We start from the raw sequence: 21,424 nt of genomic DNA on the forward strand, positions 1-21,424 counted from the left end.
ATGTGAAAGTAATTACTAGGAGTAATAGGATAAAATTAAGAAACTAAAACTTAAGATGAAAATTGGAGTCAACTCAGTGACAGTGAACTGCATTAGGACATTAAACAGTAACTAAAGAAAAGTAAGAGGAGCCCCACTGCCTGGGGAAGTTAAAATTACACCAGAAAAAACACATTAAAAAATTAAATTTGAAGTTAACTAGTTAATTTCTCATTTCAGATAAATGATTGTTTCCTAGTATAACTATATCTTATGTGATAACTGACACATATGTTATTAAAAATAATTTTAATTTACTAAATTTGACAACAATAATCATAGCATTTGTTAACTATGGGCATCAATGAGTTGGTAGCTTTGTTTTCTGACTCTCAGAACTTGGACCACAAGTGAGACATGTCCAGGGAATTAAATCCAAAACAAATTCTATAAAAATGAATAAGAATCTGATGGTGTTCCAGGAATATTTCTCTCTAAACATTAATATTATGTTAGTAAACTCCAGGAGAACACCTTTGCCTTAGGATCATCTACTTCTTGTCTTAAACACTGAACTCGTAATCCAAATTTGCAGTTTTTAAAAAAAGAAAAGGAAACTTGGCATAGTTCTGAAACTTTGTTAAATGAAATAAACTATGTTCAAATTGTAAACACTCACCCCCCCAACCAAATACCTTGGTGAGGCCAGATATATGGAGTAAATAATGGTGAACATTATCAAAGACTGGAGCCTATTCTTTCCAAGAGTCTGCAAGTAGCTCAAAAGGGAAGAACTCTTTCCACAGTTCTTTTTTTCAGCTTGATTGTTTTAATCATCTGTTCAATCCAAATGATTATTGTCAGAATCCAGCCCAAAAAACCTACAAGCATGGGCAGTTTAAATTTTAATATAGTATAGCTGGAAAAAAGCTATTTATTATGCTCATAAACAACCTCTGGCTCTATAATCGCCCTTATCAAGTTCCTATTGTGCCTCATGTTTATGGAATTACTCTGTATCCACTTTTGTTTTGTTCTGTTTTAAGGCAGGAGAAGGGTATGTTTTGTGTTATGTAAACTCATAGCCAGACATTTCATGTTTTTGCCTTCTTTGGTACTCTGATAACCTGAGTACATTACATTTTCTTGTAACTTTTTTCCTCCACCTTTTCATCAAAACCAGGTTTTAGATGAATAGGTCTCACTGTTCTTGGTATACTGTTTTTGATAGACTATTTTAGGTAATAAAAAAAATCTGCTGGTAACTATGGAAGGTGAAACCCACAGGCAGAGTTCTAACTAATTTCCCAGGAGCAAAAGATTACTAGGAAATTACTGGGATATCTCTTTACAATGTATGAATGGTAAGTATTTGGAAAGTTTTACCAGGGTTTACAGTAAGAGGAAAAATAAGAATTATAATCCTAATCCAATCTCTATATACTATTGTAGTTTTAATACAAAACAAAGAAATAACATACTTTATATTGTATACAAAATCCTGCAATCTCCAAGAATAAATAGTGTAATTTCTTCCCAGTTTTTCTATACTTGCAATTTAGCACTGCCATGTTTTCTTCATAAATGAGGTTGTTAAAAATATTTCCATCTACATTAATTCATCTGCTTCTAAATTCCTGTCTCAACCTGAAATAATCCTCCTCTTTCCTTAGTGATTCAAGATGGGTCCTATCCATCCATCTGCCTGAAAAACAAGTGCTCCAAAATGATTATCCTTCTCTTGGGGTAGTTAAATATACATGAGATAATCATAAACATGAAACCATGTGTTCACATAAACAGCCTGTACATTTGCAGTAAGTAGGTGAGTGCTAAGAAAAATGACACCTAACTTGCCAGGGGACCTGATAAAAATGGAAAAAGAGATGCCTGTCATATTGGATGCACAGCTTGATAATAATATCTGATTGGGTAGAGATGGCCAAAAATATCCCCACAAATTTCATTGACAGTCTTTCTCTCAATGAACCTTAATCATTATAAAGTCTACCAGATGCAGCAAATTGAGTCTAAAAAATTACACTGATATTAAACAAGTAGTAAACCTACCAAGTGTGTTGCTTTCCATGAGCAAAATGCCTGGATTCTGACAGTCCATGCTCCTCTGCGCCAAGGGGACCACACCTGTGCACCTAATTCTTTTTTTTTTTAATTTAATTAATTAATTTATTTTATATTTATTTTAGGTTGCGTTGGGTCTTTGTTGCTGCACACGGGCTTTCTCTAGTTGTGGCGAGACGAGGCTACTCTTCATTGCAGTGCATGGGCTTCTCATTTTGGTGGCTTCTCTTGTTGTGGAGCACTGGCTCTAGGTGCGCAGGCTTCAGTAGTTGCAGCACATGGGCTCAGTAGTTGTTGTGCACCTAATTCTTGATAGGCAGAATGTGTGTACCATTTCTAGAACAGGTGATTTAAATTTGGATGAAACTTCTTGAATTAACCTAAGACATACTTATTTACTAATGTTAAGGAGAGAGGAGTCAAGGAAAGAAGTACAATAAATCTGTGGGTCCAACTGAAAGTAATACAATCTGCCAAACACGATGGATGTTAGTTACTTTGGCAATTCATTTCTAGTTTTAATTCCCTGAGAAGGAAATGAATCCCACTTGGTCGGTTATAAACTTCAGATCAATTAGACCTTCTTTAAAGTAAAAAATCTAAAATACATAATATCTGCACCATATATAAATTTATATGTATTGTATATATGGTTCATATTTAAGAATTTTAGTTTTAAAATTATTTAAAATTGTATTTTGTCTTATAAATACTTGTAAAATATTGTAATGACCCAGTCTCATCCATGTCCCTGAGAAGTATTCTAGGTTCTTAGTATCTGGTTTGGAAATTAAATGGTTGTTTTTCCTTCTATGCAATCTCCAGTCTCTGGGAAGGCCAATTTTCTAAGGCAATTCAGAATAAAATAAGGGAAATAATCATCAGTAGGACTGATCTTCTGTTTATAAGATCCCATTAAGGATACTCTACAAATTCTCCTTGGCTTTTAGGGTAAAGGAACATATCTGAGTTCCTCCATAGGGAATGATCATACTCTGATCCTGCTAATAAAGAAGGCTGCAAGATTGAAGCAGGCTACTGAAAAATCAGTGAAAGAAATAGGGATGAAAAAATATCTATTGTTTCTTTTCATAGGTGTTAATCTATAGGTAATTCACAATGCTCAAAATAAAGGCTGAAATCTGTATCACCTGCACTAGCATCAACATGGAGACTTTTGATGTTGCTAATCCTAAATCTAAGCTCATTTTAGGTCACAGAGCCTATGTGCATCATGTTTAACACTTTCAAAACCTTCAGTTCTTACCTAAAAAGGTACTTCCCCTTGCAAATATTACCTACCTGCTCACACACTTCTGTATCTATGTTTGTATCCTTATTATTTTCATAATACATACTATGTCTCATAACACTAAATGTACAGTGCTATAAATGTCTATAAATCTTATAATAGACTGTGTATTCCCTGGGACAAAACACTAGACTGACTTTATTCTTATTCATTATTGTATGCTAAGCCAAATTAATGATTCCTGACATATATGATTAATAGAAAAAAAAATTGGCTATGTGATTTAAAAAATAAGAAAAAAATAAAAAATTATGAAAAACTATTATGTAAATTCAAAGCTAAAATGTAAATGTTAAAAATGAACAGAATACTGTAATAAAAAATAAAGTTGATCAAAACATAATAAAGGGAATGAAAAAACAAAACTAATACATGAAATGGTATTAGCAGCAAAAAAGAAAGTAAAAAAATACAATTAAAACAACAAAAATTCAAAAGTCTGTATAAAATCTTTTGCTAAAATTTCAAGAAAATATTGTTGAACTGAAAATGTAAACATTTATCCAATTTTAAAATAAGATACCAAGTTTAAAACCAGCAAGGTGAAAATAAGATAATAGATAAAATGAATGATGAGAGATAAATTGTTTAAATGCAAAATAAAAAATGTATTTTTTAAATTTAGCAAATTAGTAGCAAATATTTTAAAAAATTAATAATTTAAGCTGAAGAGGAGATAGAAAGAAGTTACCAGAAGGGACTAAGAATGAGTCTGCAAAAATCAATATTTGTTTGACTGTGGGAAATTTCCTTTTGTTGCTAGTTATCATCGTATTTATGGCTCTGAAAAATCACAATTGATTTAGACTTGAGTTTCCATGATTTCTGCTTTAGGTGTTACTGTTAAGATAAACTTCATAGTTTGTTTATAAATGGAAGTAGATTGACCTAAACTTACTCATGTTTGTTTGTCTGTTTCAAAAAAAGGAAAAGAAAATATTTGTTTGACAAGTGATGGTAGTCATAATATTGGAAACTTTATTTTTTTTCCCACAGCCTCTGAACTATGAGAAAAAGAAGTCATATACCCTCAACATAGAAGGAGCCAATACACATCTTGATTTTCGCTTTTCTCACTTGGGTCCTTTTAAAGATGCTACCATGCTGAAGATCATTGTTGGGGATGTAGATGAACCACCACTATTTTCCATGCCTTCCTATGTCATGGAAGTCTATGAAAATGCCAAGATTGGGACTGTTGTTGGCACAGTTTTGGCACAAGATCCAGACAGTGCTAACAGCTTAGTAAGGTATGGTATACTTCCACCTTTTAGACATATACAGATTTTATTGACTCTCACAGTAATTTAAAATGAATTAAATAATATTTAAAATATTTCTTTTCTATGTTATTTTCTTTTTTTTTTTTTTGCATATATACCATTGTATTATTTTTTAACAACTTTATTGGAGTATAATTGCTTTACAATGGTGTGTTAGTTTCTGCAGTATAAAAAAGTGAATTGGCTATATGCATATGTATATCCCCATATCCCCTCCCTCTTTTGTCTCCCTCCCACCCTCCTTAACCCACCCTTCTAGGTGATCACAAAGCAACCAGCTGATCTCCCCGTGCTATGCAGCTGCTTCCCACTAGCTATCTATTTTACATTTGAGGGTGTATATATGTCAATGCCACTCTCTCACTTCGTCTGAACTTACCCTTCCCCCTCCACATGTCATCAAGTCCATTCTGCGTCTTTATTCCTGTCCTTCCCCTAGGCTCAGAGAACCTGTATTTTTTTTTTTTTTTTTAGATTCCATATATATGTGTTAGCATATAGTAATTGTTTTACTCTTTCTGACTTACTTCACTCTGTATGACAGACTATAGGTCCATCCACCTCACTACAAAAAACTCAGTTTTGTTTCTTTTTATGGCTGAGTAATACTCCACTGTATATATGTGCCACATCTTCTTTATCTATTCATCTGTAGATGGACACTTAGGTTGCTTCCATGTCCTGACTATTGTAAATAGAGCTGCAATGAACATTGTGGTACATGACACTTTTTGAATTATGGTTTTCTCAGGGTATATGCCCAGTAGTGGGATTGCTGGGTCATATGGTAGCTCTATTTTTAGTTTTTTTAAGGAACCTCCATACTGTTCTCCATAGTGGTTGTATCAATTTACATTCCCACCAACAGTGCAAGAGGGGTCCCTTTTCTCCACATCCTCTCCAGCATTTATTGTTTCTAGATATTTTGATGATGGCCATTCTGACTGGTGTGAGGTGATACCTCATTGTAGTTTTGATTTGCATTTCTCTAATAATGAGTGGTGTTGGGCATCTTTTCATGTGTTTGTTGGCAATTTGTATATCTTCTTTGGAGAAATGTCTATTTAGGTCTTCTGCCCATTTTTGGATTGGGTTGTTTGTTGTTTTGATATTGAGCTGCCCGAGCCACTTGCGTATTTGGAGATTAATCCTTTGTCACTTACTTCATTTGCAAATATTTTCTCCCATTCTGAGGGTTGTCTTTTCATCTTGTTTATGGTTTCCTTTGCTGTGCAAAAGCTTTTGTTTCATTAGGTCCCAATTCTATATTTTTATTTTTATTACCATTTCTCTAGGAGGTGTGTCAAAAAGGATCATGCTGTGATTTATAACATAGAGTATTCTGTCTATGTTTTCCAGTAAGAGTTTTTTATTGTCTGGCCTTACATTTAGGACTTTAATCCATTTTGAGTTTAGTTTTGTGTGTGATGTTAGTGAGTGTTCTAATTTCTGTCTTTTACATGTAGCTGTCCAATTCTCCCAGCACCACTTATTGAAGAGGCTGTCTTCTCGATTTTATACTCTTGCCTCCTTTATCAAAGATAAGGTGACCATATGTGTGTGGGTGTATCTCTGGGCTTTCTATCCTGTTCCATTGATCTATATTTCTGTTTTTGTGCCAGTACCATACTGTCTTGATTACTGTACCTTTGTAGTATAATCTGAAGACAGGGAGCCTGATTCCTTCAGCTCTGTTTTTTCTTTCTCAAGATTGCTTTGGCTATATGGGGTCTTATGTGTTTCCATACAAACTATGACATTTTTCCTTCTAGTTCTATAAAAAATGCCTTTGGTAGTTTGATAGGCATTGCATTGAATCTGTAGATTGCTTTGGATAGTATAGTCATTTTCAAAATCTTGATTCTTCCAATCCAAAAACATCGTATATCTCTCCATCTGTTTGTATCATCTTTAATTTATTTCATCAGTATCTTGTAGTTTTCTGCCGACAGGTTTTTGTCTCCCTAGGTAGGTTTATTCCTAGGTATTTTATTATTTTTGTTGCAACGGTAAATGGGAGTATTTCCATAATTTCTCTTTCAGATATTTCATCATTAGTGTATAGGAATGCAAGAGATTTTGGTGCATTAATTTTGTATCCTGACACTCTACCAAATCCACTGATTAGCTCTAGTAGTTTTCTGGTAGCATCTTTAGGATTCTGTATGTATCGTATCATGTCATTTTCAAACAGTGACAATTTTACTTCTTCTTTTATGATTTGGTTTCCTTTTATTTCTTTTTCTTCTCTGATTGCTGTGGCTACAACTTCCAAAACTATGTTGAGTAATAGTGGTGAGAGTAGGCAACCTTGTCTTTTTCCTGATCTTAGAGGAAATGGTTTTAGTTTCTCAACATGAAGAACAATGTTGGCTGTGGGTTTGTCATATATTGCCTTTATTATGTTGAGGTAGATTTCCTCTATGCCTACTTTCTGGAGTGTTTTAATCATAAATGGGTATTGAATTTTGTCAAAAGTTTTTTTTTTTTTTCATCTATTGAGATGATCATATGGTTTTAATCCTTCAATTTATTAATATAGTATATCACATTAACTGACTTGCATATATTGAAGAATCCTTGCATTCCTGGGGTAAACCCCACTTGATCATGATGTATGATTCTTTTAATGTGCTGTCGGATTCTGTTAGCTCATATTTTGTTGAGGATTTTTGCATCTATGTTCATCAGAGATACTGACTTGTAGTTTTCATTTTTTGTAACGTCTTTGTCTGGTTTTGGTGTCAGGGTGATATTGCCTCGTAGAATGAGTTTGGGAGTGTTCCTCCCTCTGCTATATTTTGGAAGAGTTTGAGAGGGATAGGTGTTAGCTCTTCTCTAAATGTTTAAGAAAATTCACCTGTGATGCCAGCTGTTCCTGGGCTTTTGTTTGTTGGAAGATTTTTAATCACAATTTCAATTTCAGTGCTTGTGGTCAGTCTGTTCATATTTTCTATTTCTTCCTGGTTCAGTCTCAGAAGGTTTTCCTTTTCTAATAATTTGTCCATATCTTTCAGTGTGTCCATTTTATTGGGATATAGTTGCTTGTAGTAATCTCTCATGATCCTTTGTATTTCTGCAGTGTCAGTTACTTCTCCTTTTTCATTTCTCATTCTGTTGATTTGAGTCTTCTCCCTTTTTTTCTTGATGAGTCTGGCTAATGGTTTATCAATTTTGTTTATCTTCTCAAAGAACCACGTTTCATTGATCTTTGCTATTGTTTCCTTTATTTCATTTTCATTTACCTCTGATCTGATCTTATGATTTCTTTCCTCTGCTAACTTTGGGGATTTTTTGCTCCTCTTTCTCTAAATGCTTTAGGTTTAAATTTAGGTGGTTTGTTTGAGATTTTTCTTGTTTCTTGAGATAGGATTGTATTGCTATAAACATCCCTCTTAGAACTCCTTTTGCTACATCCCATAGGTTTTGGGTTGTCATGCTTTCATTGTCATTTGTTTCTAGGTATGTTCTTATTTTCTCTTTAATTTCTTCAGTGATCTCTTGGTTATTTAGTAATGTATTGTTTAGCCTCCATGTGTTTGTATTTTTTACAGTTTTTTTTTTTTTTTCCTGTAACTGATATTTAGTCTCATAGTGCTGTGGTCAGAAATGATACTTGATAAGATTTCAATTTTCTTAAATTTACTGAGGCTTGATTTGTGGCCCAAGACATGATCTACCCTGGAGAATGTTCTATGAGCACTTGAGAATAAAGTGTATTCAGTTGTTTCTGGATGCAATGTCCTATAAATAGCAGTTAAGTCTATCTTTCTTAATGTGTCATTTAAAGCTTGTGTTTCCTTATTTATTTTCATTTTGGCTGATATGTCCATTGTTTAAAGTGGGATGTTAAAGCTCCCTACTGTTATTGTGTTAATGTCAATTTTCTGTTTTATGGCTGTTAGCATTTGCCATATGTATTGAGGTGCTCCTATGTTTGGTGCATAAATATTTACAATTGTTATATCTTCTTCTTAGGTTGATCCCTTGATCATTATGTAGTGACTTTCTTTGTCTCTTATAATAGTCTTTATTTTAAAGTCTATTTTGTCTGATATGAGAATTGATACCCCAGCTCTATGTTGATTTCCATTTGCATTCAATATCTTTTTCCACCCCCTCACTTTCAGTCTGTGTGGGTCTCTACGTCTGAAGTGGGTCGGCTGTAGATAGCGTATATTTGGGTCTTGTTTTGTATCCATTCATCCAGTCTATGTCTTTTGGTTGGAGCATTTAGTCCATTTATATTTAAAGTTATTATTGAGATATATGTTCCTATTAAGATTTTCTTAATTGTTTTTGGTTTGTTATTGTAGGTCTTTTCCTGCTCTTGTGTTTCCTGACTAGAGAAGTTCCTTTAGCATTTGTTGTGAAGCTGGTTTGGTTGTGCAGAATTCTCTTAACTTTTGTTTATCTAAAGGTTTTAATTTCTCCATCAAATCTGAATGAGATCCTTGCTGGGTATATTAATCTTGGTTTAGGTTTTTCCCTTTCATCACTTTAAATATGTCCTGCCACTCCCTTCTGGATTGCAGAATTACTGCTGAAAAATCAGCTGTTAACCTTATGGGGATTCCCATATATGTTATTTGTTGCTTTTCCCATTGCTGCTTTTAATATTTTTTCTTTGTATTTAATTTTTGATTCTTTGATTAATATGGGTCTCAGCGTGTTTCTCTTTGGGTTTATTCTGTATTGTACTCTCTGTGCTTCCTGGACTTGATTGACCATTTCTTTTCCCATGTTAGGAAAGTTTTCCACTATAATCTCTTCAAATATTTTCTCAAACTCTTTCTTTTTCTCTCCTTCTTCTTGGATCCCTATAATTTGCATGTTGGTGCATTTAATTTTGTCCCAGAGGTCTCTGTGACTGTCCTCAATTCTTTTCATTCATTTTTCTTTATTCTACTCCCTGACAGTTATTTCCACCATTTTATCTTCCAGTTCACTTTTCTGTTCTTCTGCCTCAGTTATTCTGATATTGATTCCTTCTAGAGTATTTTTAATTTCAGTAATTGTGTTGTTCATCACTTTGTTTGCTCTTTAGTTATTCTAGATGCTTGTTAAATGTTTCTTGTATTTTCTCAATTCTGTTTCTGAGATTTTGGATCATCTTTACTATCAATACTATGAATTCTTTTTCAGGTAGGTTGCCTATTTTGTCTTCATTTATTTGGTCTTGGAGGTTTTTACCTTTTTCCTTTGTCTGTAACTTTTTTTTTTTTTGATGGGTGGTGCTGTATTCCTGTCTTACTGGTTGTTTGGCCTGAGACGTCCAGCACTGGATTTTCTAGGCAGTTTGATAAAGCCGGGTCTTGGTGCTGAGATGAGGACCTCTGGGAGGCCACAATCCAATTAATATTCCCTGGCATCTGAGGTTCTCTCTTAGTCCATTGGTTTGGACTCAGAGTTCCCACCACAGGAGCTCGGGCTAGACCTCCACCCTGGGAACCAATATTTTGCAAGCTCCCATTCCCTAGTTTTATCTCTTGGCTCCCATCTAGTCACTTCACATTTTTGGCATCTTTATTCAGAGAGCCTCTTCTCCTGAAGCCACAAAGACAAACTGTCACAGCCACACATCCCAGCCATGTTATTTTCTATTAATATAATTCAACTATAATCTTAGCTGATTCTTTAACTGAATAAATAACAGATGGGTTTCTGTCAAGTTTAGCATACATGTAGCTATCTCCATGAATATACTGGTGACCACACAGATGAGTTTTTTTTTCCATTTGACTTAATAGATGGGAGCATAATTGACTGGAAATATTTAGAGAGAGATATTTAATCACAAAGAAGAGAATCTTTGGTATCTTAGCAATAAGAAGTATAAATACACACACACAAAAAATGAGGATTTGGGAATAAACATTCAGCTCTGACTCCTTGTTCTGCCACCATGGCTATAAGCCTTTAGGAAATTACTTATCCTTATTTGTGAGAGAACACCACAGATATCTATCTCTCAGAGTTACTGTGAGAGTGTTTCAAGCTATGTGCTTTAAGTGTTAAGCAGAGTGGCCTGCACCTAATAGTCATTCAATAAATTCTAACTTGTCCAAGGCAAGTTAGAGGCTCACTTCTGAAGACAGGAAGACCAATGTGGGAATTCTGGTGATTTGATTTACTAACTGTGTCATCTTATACAGTCATTCAACATTGTTGAGTTTTGATAGCAAATATATAAACAAGGAATAATAATGTTGCATACATATATTGAAGGAATTAAATTAGACTGACAGAAAGTACTTAGCATAGTCAGTAAGTGCTCACTGGCTAATATTTTATTATTGTCATATGTCATGCAGAGATAATTAAAGGTTTCCTTGCATAATAAGAAGGGTGTTTGGGTTTTTGTTTGTTTGTTTGTTTATGTCTCAATTATGACAAAATCAAAGAATTGCATAATGTATAAAACTCTTTAGCTACACTGTATTTATACCCTCAGATAATCCTAAGGCCCTAGAAAGTCTGAACTCTGAAACAAATATTTCTGCTTTTTCTGAAGTTTGTCTTCTCACTTTCTTTAGTTCTCATCTATTTTAACAAAAGCTAATATGATAAGTATTCTCCTTGATATCTATGTAAAGTGTTTCCATTTCCTTTTATATAAGCATGATTGTTCTTAAGTTTTTAAAAAATGGCCACAGCACTCATGCCTGGAAAGTAACAATTTTCCAAGCACAGAGGTATATATGAAACAATTCTGCTTCAACTGTGAATGCAATAACATTACCTTGTTAGTTGAGAACCCTTCTGTCACACTGAGAGCAAGAGCTGGGCATTGCTTGAAGCAGGATAGACAAAGTATACAATATAATAGGCATAAACCCAGTTGTGAAAATTGATCTTTAATTAAGTGATGCAAGCAGAAGTTGATATGCTTACTTGTCCAAGCACAGAAAAGACCACGATGCTTCATCATTCCATAGAATGCCATATTTTAATAGCATTTTTGACACTTAATAAGGAAAATGTGTCTACATTGAAAGTTAACATTATAAAGATATTTATAAATGTGGCCATTTACCAAAAGCGGCCAACAGCTTTTGATAGTAAAAATATTTCATGCTGTGAGTTTGATGTGGAAATATTTGATAAACATTGATGAGACTTTAAAAAAAATCTAAAACTTGATATTAACGATGCATTCTATATTTTTAATTAAAGGAGGTGGGAGGTACATTGATTTTTAAAAGTGATATTTAAAGCACCTCATTATATGCAAATATTATGATATTCCTCAGGATAAAGAAATTAAACACATGCACACACACAGAGCAGCTTGAAGTCCAGTGGAGAGAAAAAAATTTATATCATTTGATAAGGGTGATAAAAGTCTCATACATATGTAGGGAATAAGTATGCCTGACATCTTCCGGAGGGAGTGAGTTGAGGAAGATTGAATTGAAGCTCAAAACCCAGGTTAAGGATTAGACAGGGGAAGAATAGAGAACATAACTGCAGTTTGTTGTGAACACAAGGAGCTTAGTTTACCTGTGCGGGAATAGCAAATAATGAGGTTGTAAAAAGATGCTTTAGAGAGATCATGAAAAGCCTTTGCACTTGGAAAAGGCTTTCCAAGATGACATCTTGGAAATTTATCCTGACAGCAGTGTCAGTGGGGGGAAAAGATAAATCACAGATGCATGAGTGAGTTTAATAAGAAACAGTGATAAGAAGATTGCATTTCAAAATAAATAATAATGAAATTTCAGAATGCTGTAAAGGGTGGAATATATGTTCCAAAAAGGTAGGCCAAAGGAGGAAAAATTGAGGTCAGGGACAAACTTGTTTCAATGTTGCTCTATATATCCCAACATACCAAAAAAAACAAACAAACAAACAAACAAAAACACCTATTCCACATAAAACAGTGGTCACCCAAGGGCAAATTCCCCCCTACCGGGGGACATTTGACAATGTCTGAAGACGTGTTTGGCTGTCACAACTGCATGTGGAATGCTACCATCATTTGTAGGCAGAGGCCAGGGATGGTTCTGAACATCCTACAACTCAAAACTGAGTGCCCACAACAGAGAATTATCTGGTCCGGAATATCAGTGGTGCTAAGTTTTTAAAACCCTCACCCAGAGTACACCAAACAGGGTAGTACATTGGTAAAATGGGGGTGCTAATTATACTCATGGAAAGAAATTTTGAAAACATATTTTTGGGAAATGCATACCAGCATGTATGTTTCACATATATGTGTATTCATGTGAATGTTTCAACGTACGTTTCATTTAGTAAAAAACTACAAAAAATATGTTTATATATAATGGTTCCATTATATTGTTAATTGCCTCGGTAATTGCTCTATATCATTGGGAGCATTTAATTGAACACCTGCTATGTTACACACATTCGCCCAGTTGTTGCTCTGCAAAGGTGACGGGTATATTGTCTTTACATGCAAATATTGAGAAGCACAAATCCATTAGCATGTACATTATCCTTTCTGCTTTGTTTTGGTTAGACAACTAAAATGAATCCTTCCAAAGCTGCCTTAAAATAATCAGACTCCATAGCTGGTGTTTGGGGGCATAACTTATGTAAAATTTTTTTCTTGATTTTAACAAAAGTGTGTCATTTGCATGGGCCTCTAGGTGCAAACAGTGAATAAAGCAGAAAACATTAACAAATACAAAAGTAATGTTCATACTTCCACCTTCCCCAGGGACCAAATATTTGTACTAATTAAGGAGGTGCACATTGAGAGATGTACCTTGCCATGTGCCCTGAAATGCAATTAACTCCAAGTCGGTAGAATTGATAATGAAAGGGAGTTTGAGTCTCACAGGCATTTGTGAAAAGCTTCCTGACTTGTCTTTTTTATTTCCATTTTCTAAACTATTAGTAAGATTCTTCATATTTCTAAGAGTATATCATGTCTAGCTTTTGTCTTTTTTAACTCAAAACAAGGATATGCAATTTACAGCAGTATCATCATCAACTTTCTTAAAAATAAAATCAGAACCAGGCTATTTACCAGTAGTGAAGAAACCTTGATTTAAACTGGCTGTGCTCACTTGCTGACATACTGGAAATGGAATTCAGGAATTTCCTGAGTAGCTACTGACAGATGAGCAGTCCTATGATGGACACAAGAAGCAGGAGAGTTTTCTGAAAATGTGGCTATTAAAAACAGTGACCATTTGCTGCTTGTTATCTGTGGGCCAGGGTTTTGTAACAGCATGCCCCAAACACTTGTAACAACCCTAATAAGTCTGCAATATTAGTCCCATTCTATAGATGAAGAAGCTAAGGTACAGACAGGTAATTTGGCCAAATTTACATAGTGATAAAGTGGCAGATCCAGAAGTTAAACCCAGTTTTGCTTTACTACAAAATCCCTGTTTTTTTAAAGCCCCTAAATCTGCCTCATGAATATTTCAACTAATAATAGTAGTAAACTGCATTTACAGAAGTCTGATATCACATAGTAGGAAACGAATGTTTCCCATGTTCAGATGTGTTTCATATTCTGGGAAAAAGAGATGCTGAAGAGAATTCCATTTTTAAATCTAGCATCTCACGAAAAAAACTGTTCTTTATTTTAGAGTTTCTCCATATTATAAAGTCAAAGACTTATGCCACTTGTTTAGTGCAACATAAAGAAATTATTGAAGCACTCAATTAATAATTCTCATAGGATGAAGAGCCTTAGTATGAATTTATATGAGTAAGTATATCCCCCCATCTTTGCTTCTTTTCTACTCTGATTTATAAACTGAATTTATCTATACATTTACTTATTGGTAAAAATTTTAATATTTTCTTTGTATAGAAACTTTAAAGCCATCAGAAAGAAATATTAAAAATCTTGCATATTTTTTTTCAAATGCTTACCTTGACATTATTTAGGAAACAATAGCCAATATATATGCTAACATAAGAAATAAAATTGTGATCAGGTTTGGAAATATTGGCTAAATTTTTTAAAAAATCTTTCTAAAATATCTTTAAAAAATAAAGAATAGTTGCAGAGAATTAGAAGTCGTTACTCATCTTGTTTTGAGTTTAATTGTAGCCTCAGAGAATAAATGATTCCAGTATATTCATGGCATCCTTATTAGTGTGTTGTTTTCTTACACATTTCTGAAATTTTCACATAGCTCATGATGAGATGGCAGTTAGGAATATCTCATTAATTTGGAATGTTATAACAGCAAAAAATAGATATTTCAAAATAATGACAAGGTCATGGTAAACTTGAAAAAGAAAATAAAAAAATTGATTAAGAAAGTTTAAATACAGGATACAAACTTCTGAAAAGAAAGACAAGAATACTCAGAAAATGTGTTTCAAAATATATTCATATTAAACTGAGATTTTTATTCTGTAGACCAAATTGACTTATACAAGTTTAGCTTAGTGAAAGTCAAGAATATCTTAATTGGACCTTTAATAGAAAGCCTTAATATACCCTCATCAAAACTGTCATAGTCTTCTGATACCAAGGAGATAACTCATTAAGGACATTTCATGCAAACTGAGTTCAGCTAGAAAGCAGGCTTCCATTTAAAACCGGAGGTCTGTCTTTGACTTGTGTTTTGTCATTTATCAATCACATTGCAGATAACAAAGTTAGCATATTTAGATTGACCATTACTTTACTGTTTGTAAACAGTACTGTTTACTGTTAAACGTCATGTGACTATGGCATTTGAGAATGTGAAGGGACCTAAAGATGACCGAGACAATCCTGTTCTTATAGAGATGAAGATATCATAGACTAAGATGCCTGAGTGACTGGATCCCAATCACACAGCTAACTAACCATAGAGATTGGATAGAATGTGGTCACTTTTACCATGCTTCAATAAAGATACAGAAGACCCCTGAACATTTTTACACTTGGGGCTCAAATTTACCTAATGGCCTAGTATGTGACGGTAACCACCCCAAATCAGAGTCCTGACACGAGAAGGAGAACCTATTTTCCGGGTGGGCATGTGTAACTCATTTAGCCCTACAATGAATGCCTAAATCCAGGCTTAGTGACGTCTTTTAGTCTACTGACTGGAGACTAAAACATCCAAATAGCTTTCATGTAAATTTTTCAAAGAAATTTTTAAAAAATACTTAAAATGGTCAATAGCATTTCCAGAACTCAAGATTACTGGAATTTTTAAAACCTTAAGTACTAAGAGTCATAAATAACAGGCAGAATCATATTTTCTTGTGTAGAGATTTTACTTCTTTATGTGCTTTTGTTTCTTTGGATCGAGGTTTTGGTTCAGGAAGTTAAAAAGCTTTCCAAAATATCTATGTGCTATGTGTGCTGCCCATTTAATTAAGCACAATACACTATCAAGTGATAAATGATTCCTATGTTCTATTTTTTTAGAAAGATTATTTTCTGGATGCATGACTTGTGGAATAAATTACATCCCCAAAATGAGCTAAGGGAATCTTAAACTTTTTTAATGAATCTGAGCTATACTACAGGTGTGTGACTTTTTGTTAAATTAAAGATGAGGCCAAGCTGCTGTAATATCTCAAAGGGTGTATATTGATTAAACTTTATCCCATCTATTGATCATAGTCAATAAAACTTACAAAAACTGTTTTGGAGGCAAAATCTCAAATACATTTGCTTAACCACTCACATTCTCTATGTACAGGTATCAAAAGTGTGACAACTGAAAGACATCTACACTTTTTTTTTTTTTTTTTTGCAATACGTGGGCCTCTCACTGTTGTGGCCTCTCCCGTTGCGGAGCTCAGGCTCCGTACGCGCAGGCTCAGCGGCCATGGCTCACGGGCTCAGTCGCTCTGCGGCATGTGGGATCTTCCCGGACCGGGACACGAAACCGTGTCCCCTGCATCTGCAGGCGGACTCTCCACCACTGCGCCACCAGGGAAGCCCGACATCTACACTTTTAACCAAGTGATGTTTCTCAAAATAAATCACTGTAAAAATAGATTTCCATTACATAAGTTTTAAATTAATTTTTATGGTGAAATGGACAAATTATAATGAAAATAATAAGTGCTTCTGAGGACTGAGATTTTGTTATCGAAGTGAAAAATAACTTTTCTAATGTACTTTAACACGACTAATAATTATCTTGAATCTATGCCTATATAATCAAAGGGAAATTGAGTGTCAAATGATGAACTGGGTAATTTGTTTAAAGTAGCTTCTGTTGAAGAAAATACTTGAATAGAGGTAATCATTACTGAGATTGACTGCTTCCTGTGATCATAACTTGTCTGCCTATTTGCTCACAAATTCTAATTTTAACAATAAATTTTCATTTTATTTCAATGTAATGCATGTTCTTTTCACTTTGCCCATTGCTCTAAAAGATATTTACTAGAAATATGAAATGGTGCATATATTGAATGACAGAATAGACAGTAGTTGTAGGAATAAAAATTGTAACCCAGGTTTATAAACTATTGTGGCAACTTTGCAAGACCTCCTGTGTTAAAAGGACCCATTTCTCTGCCAGCGTGAAATTAGTCAGGGTTTGAATATGGAATTGTCAAATTAGAGGGCTCTAAAGGACTAGTGGACAAATCTGAGCTGGCACAAGTTTAATTGCACTACCTCTGGTCTATAGCCAGGAGATTATCAATCCCCCATAGGTAACATCTTATTGATCATTGATCATATAATTTCCTAAGTAGAATTTAGTATATTGGGTTGGCCAAAAAGTCCATTCGGGTGTTTCCCTTCAGAAAAACCCAAGCGAACATTTTGACCAGCCCAATGGATATTATCTTGACACCTACTTCATGGAGGATGTGGTGAGATTATAGTAGTGGTCGGGTTATAATGTGCTGTAATCATCATATTAGAGTAGCCCTTGAATCTGCCTCACTATTTCCACCCTCATACTAACCCTTTTGGTCACATATGCTGTAGATTCATCTAAAGCATCAGCTAGATGTACTATGGAGTGGCTTTTTTTCTTAGATTCAACATGAGGTCTAAAAAAATTGGGCGTTAAAAATGAAAATTGTATTATGACTTAAAATTAGTTTGAGAACTAAAAGTTAAATGAAATACTGCAAAAAGTGTACATTTATTTGTCCTTTTTGCAATGTTTAGATATCTCTCAATGAAAGGAAAACACAAACTATGTACACACTGTAAAAAAAAAGTTTATTTCCTGAGTTATTATAACAAATTTCAAACACAATATTAAGAATATGTATAAAGGATAATGTTAGGAATCTATAAAATCATAATCTCTATATGAAAACATACTTCTCTTGATAAGTAAAGCATATAACTTATTGGCCTGATTATTTCCACCAAAATATTTACAAAAGAGGTAAAGGTTACAATGAAATGCCTTACTTAATTTTACATTAGGTATTAACAGGTTCTTCTTTATATTTGTTGAATGCCTGGTTAGTTTATTCATTCGCTTATGAGGCAAAGTCATACACCTATGTTATTCAGGTGGAATAACTTTATTCTCATAAACTTTCCAAATGAAAGTTGTCTCATGTGCATAGAGAAGGAAATTAAAAAAATTAGTTTTCTGACAGATTTCTTTTTTTTAGAAATGGACAGGAGTTCATGCTATTTGTATGGAGACTCTTGTTCATTCAGTAGTAACCCTTATTCAGATCCCACTGTGTTCAGCTACTTTGCCAGAAGAAAAAGACAAACAAAGAAATGAAAAAAAAAAAACCAAACATTTACTATTTTTGAAGTGTCTCAACAAAATAGACCCATGTTTTCCAAGAAAGAAAAAAAAAGAGAAAACCATCTTAAGAGACATTAAGGCAAATAACGTTATCTACTGAGGCATATCACTTGATATTCAAGCATAAAATACTTTCATATATTACCTCACTTTATTGTCAAAATAAAATTATGATGTAGGTGGTATCTCCATTATGCTAACAAAGAAAGCTCAGAGAGGTGACACATTCTTTAGGGTCATAGGGCTAATAAGTGGTTTTATTTGTGATGAACATCACGTTTACTTGGTTTCCAAGCCTGTGTTTATTCTTACTATTGATCCATGCTATTTTCACAGTATGATGGATCTATTTTAGAAACAAATTTCCATAGAATTCATCTTTAGGTAGTGAATGAATCAAGGCCAGGATCTACAGTTTATTATACACTGAGGAAAATAATATAGGAGATGTTTTTCAGTGGCCTGAAGAGGTTATTACCTCTATGATATCTGAAAATTGGAAAATTTGTTTTGGGTAAACCCTCCTTGGCATTCTTTTCATCTATTAATCTTCGAAAACCAACCTATGCAGAAGTGCACAGTGGCTTGCACTTTTTCCCACCAACCACCTCTAATCTTTCTCTCAAGCATTCTCTCATTGGTTTAGTTGATGATATGATTGAATCAATATTCATTCCATATCAAAGAATATTTTATTTTAAAGTAAGTTCTTCTACTCTAGTGTAACACTGTGTAGGAGTAGTAATGTTGACTGGGGCATTAACGTGGGAGTGAAAGAGGGAACTTCTGTCTGTATCCTACCTACATTCTCAACATGAAGCCTCTCTCTTTGTTCCTCTCTTACTAGTCTAATACCAAAATAGTAGTGTTCTAAAATATGCCACCACACTTCACAAACCAGAGCTAAGATATCTGTCTCTCTCTCATCTGAAATTACTAAATTTTATACTTTCTAGATAATCTCGAATGCACATCTCTCCTGTTACTTATCCTTCAAGACTGATCACACCCGTTTTCCCTGAAGACTTTAATTGCTTATAATTTTACTCTGACCTCTGATTTTAAACTCTCTGAGCATCAATCAGTATTACCTTGCAAACACTTCCTTTTTCTTTTTTGCCTACTTGTTTTCCTAACTAAATCATGTCTAAATAATTCTCAGGTCTTGCTATTTCCTCTGTTTTAAATATTTCTTTTTCCTTTCTTGTACTTCTTCAAATAAATATCTTTTGAATGAATGGGTAAATCTTCAAATACTCTCTACTTTTAAAAATCTTATAAATATTTCTTATTTTTTAAACTTGTTTTAGGAACAACTGTTTGTTCTGTTTTTTTTTTTTAATGTGCTTGCATTTATTTATTTATTTATCTATTTATTTATTTATTTTTGGCCATGTCCTGCAGCATGTGGGATCTTAGTTCGCTGACCAGGAATCAAAACTGCAACCCCTGCAATGGAAGCGTGGTATCCTAACCACTGGACCACCAGGGAATTCCCAATATTTCTTAATTGACTGTATTGATTTTTAATCTCTTGCACTAACTAGCTCTTTGATGTTGAATAAAATTCTCCATCACCCTGTGCATCGGTTTTCTCCTCTATAAAAAAGTGTCTATTAATAGTACCTATCTCATCCAGTTGTTCTGGGTATGTGATAAAATAATGTTTAGAACAGACTTAAAGCACAATATAGTACACTGTAAGGGATCCATAAATGTTAGCCTTTATTATCTCATATCAGTTTGCTTTTTTAAATGACTTATAAATGTGTATAAGTGTTTCCTCCCATTCTCAAATATCATCTCTATATAGTCTTATGTAAGGGGGAAAGTAGAATTTAAAGAATATATTTAAACATCTTATCCAGTTATATACACAATAGCCTCAATTTACGTTGGTTCATTTCTTATAGCAATGAACTAAGATATTAAAAAAAAAAAATTCTCAAAACTAATTCCTTAGTCTTCATGATCAATCCTGATTTAGAACCTATACCACCTAGGCAAATGGTTACTTTATTTTATACTTGCTGGATATATATAAAAATGTCAAATTAACATTTTCAAAAAACCTTTATATATATATATATATATATATATATATATATATATGTTATATATATAAGTTATATATATGTTATAAGTTATATATATATATATATATGTTATATATATAAGTTATATATATAAGTTATAAGTTATATATATATATATATATAAGTTCATGAAGTAGTAATATGTTGTGTTTACTTTTTGAAGGTTTGTGAAGGAAATCAATGTATTTTATTACAAAAATATTTTGAAAAGTTACCTACTGAGAATATTTTATCTTTATTTTTGATAAACAGTTTTATGGACCATATAACTTCTTGATTTTAAATAATTAGCATTGAGTCATTGTACATATAACTGCCCACTGCCCCGCCCCAAATAGTTTTGAATAGTTTCTTTCACATTTCTGTTTTCCCTTTTTCTGTGTTTTTATAACTATGGCTAGGCAGAAATCCAAGGGTACTTAAGCGCAACTATTTAGTTCTACTTGAGTCAAAATTCAATTGCAATTCCATGAATAAGACTTTTTGGCTTAAAACATTGCGATAATATCTAACCCTTATGTTGCAGATTTCCCAAGAGATTTAGATCACATAGAAAACTAAGAACTAGGGGTTTCCCTGGTGGCCCAGTGGTTGCGAGTCCCCCTGCCGATGCGGGGGACACGGGTTCGTGCCCCAGTCTGGGAAGACCCCACATGCCGTGGAGCAGCTGGGCCCGTGAGCCATGGACGCTAAGCCTGCGCGTCCGGAGCCTGTGCTTCACAACTGGAGGGGCCACAACAGTGAGAGGCCCACGTAATGCAAAAAAAAAAAAAAACTAAGAAGTAAATAACTTAAGTCTGAGGACACGTGCCTCACATTATACCTACCATTTAAACATAGGTTATATATTTTTCAAATTCAAGTAAAAAATATATGTATTCTAAAAGTATTTAACCACAAGTACTAGCACTTAATGTTAGAAAGCTCTGTGTGAAGTGCGTAAGAGAGAGGAGATTGTTCTGGTTAAGAGGCTGTACATTTTCAAAATCTTAA

At 33.8% G+C, this 21,424-nt stretch overlaps 1 protein-coding gene across 1 annotated transcript in view; it reads left to right on the plus strand.

Moving 5' to 3' along the window:
• Positions 1-21,424, plus strand: part of CDH18 (cadherin 18) — a gene marked incomplete at both ends in the record, with an annotated part of 338,110 nt that overhangs the window by 238,915 nt on the left and 77,771 nt on the right. Inside the window, one exon of the mRNA XM_079703309.1 lies at positions 4,370-4,623. Coding sequence (XP_079559435.1) covers positions 4,370-4,623 — 254 coding nt within the window. The remainder of the gene's footprint in view (positions 1-4,369; positions 4,624-21,424) is intronic.

The sequence above is a fragment of the Hyperoodon ampullatus genome (assembly GCF_949752795.1).
Source record: "Hyperoodon ampullatus genome assembly, chromosome: 4".
NCBI classification, from domain to species: domain Eukaryota; kingdom Metazoa; phylum Chordata; class Mammalia; order Artiodactyla; family Ziphiidae; genus Hyperoodon; species Hyperoodon ampullatus.